The sequence below is a fragment of the Felis catus genome, chromosome A3, assembly GCF_018350175.1.
Source record: "Felis catus isolate Fca126 chromosome A3, F.catus_Fca126_mat1.0, whole genome shotgun sequence".
Lineage (NCBI taxonomy): Eukaryota > Metazoa > Chordata > Mammalia > Carnivora > Felidae > Felis > Felis catus.
The window spans coordinates 89,332,327-89,337,017 of record NC_058370.1 but is presented as its reverse complement, the minus strand read 5'-3'; the positions used below and the strand labels follow the sequence as shown (position 1 = coordinate 89,337,017).

Sequence of the window (4,691 nt, the reverse complement as noted above, 5' to 3'; positions counted from 1 at the left end):
GGAAATCCCTGTAGTCGGAGCCCGTGAGGACTCAAGGAGGACTTAGGCCTGCCAGGGAGAGTGACCCCAGCTCCCTGGGGAGCCCTGAGAGTTCTCAATCCTAGAGTGCAGGGAGAAAGAGAGATGGGGGTTGTTTCCAAGGCTCTTAAATCCCTGGGCTCAACGAGGACAAGTATCAGGCATGGGAGAGCCTCGCCACCTCGTGGGGACATGTGGTACTCCTCACTAAGTCCTGGCCAACCAGCCTGGTGGGAAGAGAGGGAAACAATCCCGATGGGGCAACTACACTAGGGTTGTGCTGGTGCTGACGGGTCTCATAGCCCCACAGGGGCAAGGGGCCAGGTGAGGAGATCACCCAACCCTCACCAGACAGAAGAGGCAGCCCAGACTGGCCTGGCCCCACCTGCAGGAAGGAATCTTAGAGCTCATCTGTTCTAAGGAAAGAGAAGCTCAGAGGGAGGAGGGCCCTGTGCAGGACCCCACATCTCGGTTACAGTGGGAAGTGAGACCAAGGGTTCCTAACTTCAAGTGTCATGCATTTTCCCATAGGTCTGGTGAGTCCAGAACAAGTGGTCCAGACTGAAGTCCAGCCCCACTGAGGTCCAAAACAGTGAGTTCTTGCTGTAGGTCAGCAAGGGGGACGGCATGTGGGCTGCAAGTGGGGCTCCAGATTGATCCGGACCTTGAGATTAAAAGGCAATACATACTATCCAAATCTATGGGTACCTACTGTGATGCTAGCACTGTGATGACCATTTACAAACATTAGGTCATTCAGTGCTCACAATGACCCTTTGAGGGAGGTACCATTTTTCAGATTAGGAAACCAAAACACAAGAGAAAACAATTTGTCCTGGATTACCAGCTGGTAAATGGCAAAACAGGGATATGAATGCAGTGCTTTTGACTCCAGTGAAGGCAAATGTTCTGCTGGGCAGAGAAAGAGCATGAGTCACTAGATCCCTCCTAGGGAAACTAGCAGGGCATTGCCAGCTCCAGCCCAGAGCCTGGGCTCCAGAGATGAGCTACTCAGGGTTCTCCTGGAGGAACTGCCTCAGTGCGCCCTCTGCTGTGCATGAAAAGGAACAAAGAGAGCTCCCTCCTACACCATCAAGTCGCAGGGCTGAGTCCTGGAGTTGGCTGGCAGGGACCATGGGCTCTCCTCCTAAATATGCGCCAGGGGCGAGGGGCTGGTTGGCTGGCTGTAGACTGCCACCACTGTGGAGCTCCCAGCTGCACATCCTATATCCACTGACTGGCAGAAGGATGGGTTTGGTCACACACCTCATTTCTTAGGGCTTCCCTCTCTTCAAATATTGCCTACCTCCTCCAAAGGCATGTTGGTCCCAAGCCCACCCCACTGAAGATTGGGACCATGGGCCAGATGGACTCTACCAGGAGGGGCCATGACAGCACCCTGAGGAGATGGGATCCATTCAGAAAATTGTCATGTAGGCAAAGGGTAGAATTGGGAATCCAAGAGGGCCAGGGAAGCTGGGAGTCAGGCCCTGAACCCTAAATACTCTTTGAATAGGTCCAAGATGAGGAAAGGGTAGTAAAGACTGGGTTGATATAGGTAAAAGCATGATAGAGGAACAGGCATCTGGGCATGTTCATCTCTGAACCGAGCTTGCCACTGGGTAGTGCTCAGTGACAAGAGGCAGATACTCCCAAGACAATGCCCCTGGATATAAGGGCAACTCCCCAAGTTTGGGTTAATTGCTTTAGGGAACACCCCTGATACCAGCAAACCAGGAGTCAGTCATGGGCCCTGTGTCAGAGAAGGCAGGCATTAATAAAGGACAATCCACATTTTATCTGTATCTGCTTCTTACACGTACATAAACTCTCAGAAGCCTCTTCCCTCCATCTGGGGGACAGATGGCAGGTTCTGGAGGGAGGAGGCATGAGAATGAAGACATGAAGTTCAACACAAGGTCCTGCTACCATGAGCACAGAGCATCCTTGTGTGCCAAACTTGCACTGTCCTCCCTCCCCTGCAGGCTGGGAATCTAACATGGACCCTCCTATTTGACATTGGCTCAGCCATGGACTGGCCATGAGACCCTCTTTCTCTTCAAGGCTTCGGTTTCTTGTGCTGCTTTTCCCACCCCTAAAATTCTATTCCTGGGGAGAGAACACCAGTAACCCTAACTTCTCTCCCCCAAGCTTCCCCTAACTCAGGGCAGTCAACACACTCCTGAGAACTAGGACTCTGGCCACCCAAGGCCCTCATGCTGGCTGGCTCTGGGGGCAGGACAGTAGACATGAGTGCTTATCTGGGTAAGGCAGGATTGGCAGTACCACTGTGGCAGGATGTGGGGGAGGCATAGGGCTCCTGGGTGTGCCTGAAAGAGGGGGAAGAAAGCCCCAGGGAGCCAAGGGCATTGGCTTATTTATCGTAGAAGTCAACGTGGGCTCCAGACTTGAATGTGTCCTTTTGCAGCAAGCTTAGCAGTTTCTGGGCTGACACCGTACAATCCACAAGCTCCCCTTTTGTCTTCAGCTCCTGCAGCCTTTTTCGCAAGTCTGGGTCCATAGAGGTCTCCCGGGCCGACTGCTGCATGTCTGTGTCCAGCGGACCTAGGGCATGAAGTGCAGGAGCTGAGGTGACATGGCTGAGGCAGGGGCCCCTGCTGTGTGTATGGAGAGTGGTGGAGTCGGGTCTGGCCACAGGCAATACCTCATCCTGGCTGATAAGGGGTGGTTAGTGTCACCAAAGGGGGTCACCAAATGGGTAAGGGTCATTCTGTCACTATTGAGTTCCAGATTCACAAATTCCAATGCCCAGCGAACATGGTATCTCCAGACCACTATGTCTACCAGCAAGCTTATCACCTCCTGTCCAACCAGCACCTCCTCCTGCCTTTTTCATTTCTATTAATGAAGTACTCTTCTCTCAGGCCCAAAACCTCCATCCCTGTCTCCTCCCTCCCCACTCTGTTCCCACAGCCAACAAGTCAGCAAACGGACCGTTCTGCCCCTATATATGCTGATAATCAGGCCCTTTATACTCCCCTGGTTCTCTCCCTGTTCCAACTCCTCTGTAGCCCTCTGCTAAATGCCCTGTGAGACAGGTAGCATCTTCCCTGTTTCACATAAGGAAATGTGGTACAGGCCTGAAATTCAAACCCTAATTGTTCTCAAACTCTAGTCTCTCAGACTTTCTGCCTGCCCCCCGCCCCACTGCCCAGTCCAGGCAACTCCCAACTCCCAACTCTACTCCCTGTTCTGGCTAGCTCTCACCTCTCACTTGCTGGGAGTCTGTATTTCCCTTAAGGAGTGATGGTTAATGATTCAGGGACAATATTCTCTGTGGATTCTTTCTTGGAGGGGATGGACTAGGCCCTTTGCCCACCCCTGAGGGGAACCACCCAGCCAATTCTGGGTGACAGGGATGGTGGTAATGCCCCACCTACCTGGGGCATAGCTCAGCACCCTCACACTAGGCTCCTCTGTGGCTAGGACCCGGAACATCATGTCTCGGGCTGCCTTCCCGGCACAGTATAGTCCCCAGCCCTTGAAGGGCTGCAGAGCACAGACGGACGAGATGTTAACCACAGTCCTGATGAGGCCAGGACTGTCTGGAAAGGCCTTCAAGATGCTGGAAGTCAGGCAGAGCATGGAGGTCAAGTTCAGAGCCCAGTAGTTGTTCACTTCAGCTGGGTCAGCCAGGTCCACAAGGCCTTTGGATACGTCCCCGAGAGTGGCTGAAAACCAGACCATAGGAATCACTCTGTGCAGATGGGTCTTTCTCTTCCCCCAGCCTTCTCCAAGTTCCTCCAGACACCCCCCTCCCATCCAAACCTAGAGGAATCTCCCTAGTGCTTCTGAAGACTTCTCCCTCTTTCCGGCTCTGCAGACACACCTGGGTTGTTCACTCATCCCAAGCTGGAAACTGAAGGGGTGCATGCCCCACTCTGGGCCTGGGGGTAGAACTCAGGCGGCCATTTGGAAAAACTGGTAATTTACTTCTGCTGGAAGACCTCATGCCCTGACTCAGGCCTCCGCCAGAGGGCGCGGAACAAGGAAAAGATCCGGAATGTTCTACAGGCATTTTGGAAAATTTGCCCTGAAACGGGAAGGGGTGGGGAGGGTAAGCCTGAACCGCACCGATGGTACCGAGTCTTCCTCCATACCTTGCTGAAACAACCAGGATTTTTAGACATCTTATCTGATTCCTAACAGTCACCTTTAAAAAGTTCCCTGCGGTTCGGGAAAGTGAGAAGGAGCGAGAAGAGGCAGGGGCATTAAGCACTATTGCTAGGGCTCCCCTGGGGAGTCCGCCCCTGCCGGCGGGCGTCTTACCCGCATTGTTGATGAGCAGCACCCGTTGCAACCCCTCGGGCCTGGGAAGCTCGCGCACGGCGCCTAGCAGCTGCTGCAAACTGTCTTTGACGCCCAGGTCGGCGGACACCCGCACCACGCGCAGGCCCGGCCGCTCGGCAGCCAGCTCGGCCTCCAGCTGCCGCAGGGCCTCGTCGTTGCGGGCGCTCAGGACCATCAGAGAGCCGGGAGACAACAGCCGGGCCAGGAGCGGGGCCAAGGCGCGGCCGAAGCCACGGGAGGCCCCGGTCACCACGCACACGGCGCGTCCCAGGCCGCCCTCCTTGCTTCCGACACCCTCCATGCCTCTTAACTGCGCCAGCTCTCGCCAGACCCGAGACTGGCGGGGGGCGGGGCGGGGCGGG

The 4,691-nt window shown here is 54.9% G+C and overlaps 1 protein-coding gene across 1 annotated transcript; it reads right to left on the bottom strand.

Moving 5' to 3' along the window:
* Positions 1-1,796: 1,796 nt before the first annotated feature.
* On the bottom strand, positions 1,797-4,630 carry SPR (sepiapterin reductase). Its single transcript, XM_003984117.6, has 3 exons — positions 4,309-4,630; positions 3,420-3,710; positions 1,797-2,583 (listed from the first exon to the last, which is right to left on the bottom strand). Exons 1-3 carry the CDS (start codon positions 4,628-4,630, stop codon positions 2,393-2,395), a joined length of 804 nt encoding a protein of 267 aa, XP_003984166.2. The 3' UTR covers positions 1,797-2,392.
* Positions 4,631-4,691: the final 61 nt, after the last annotated feature.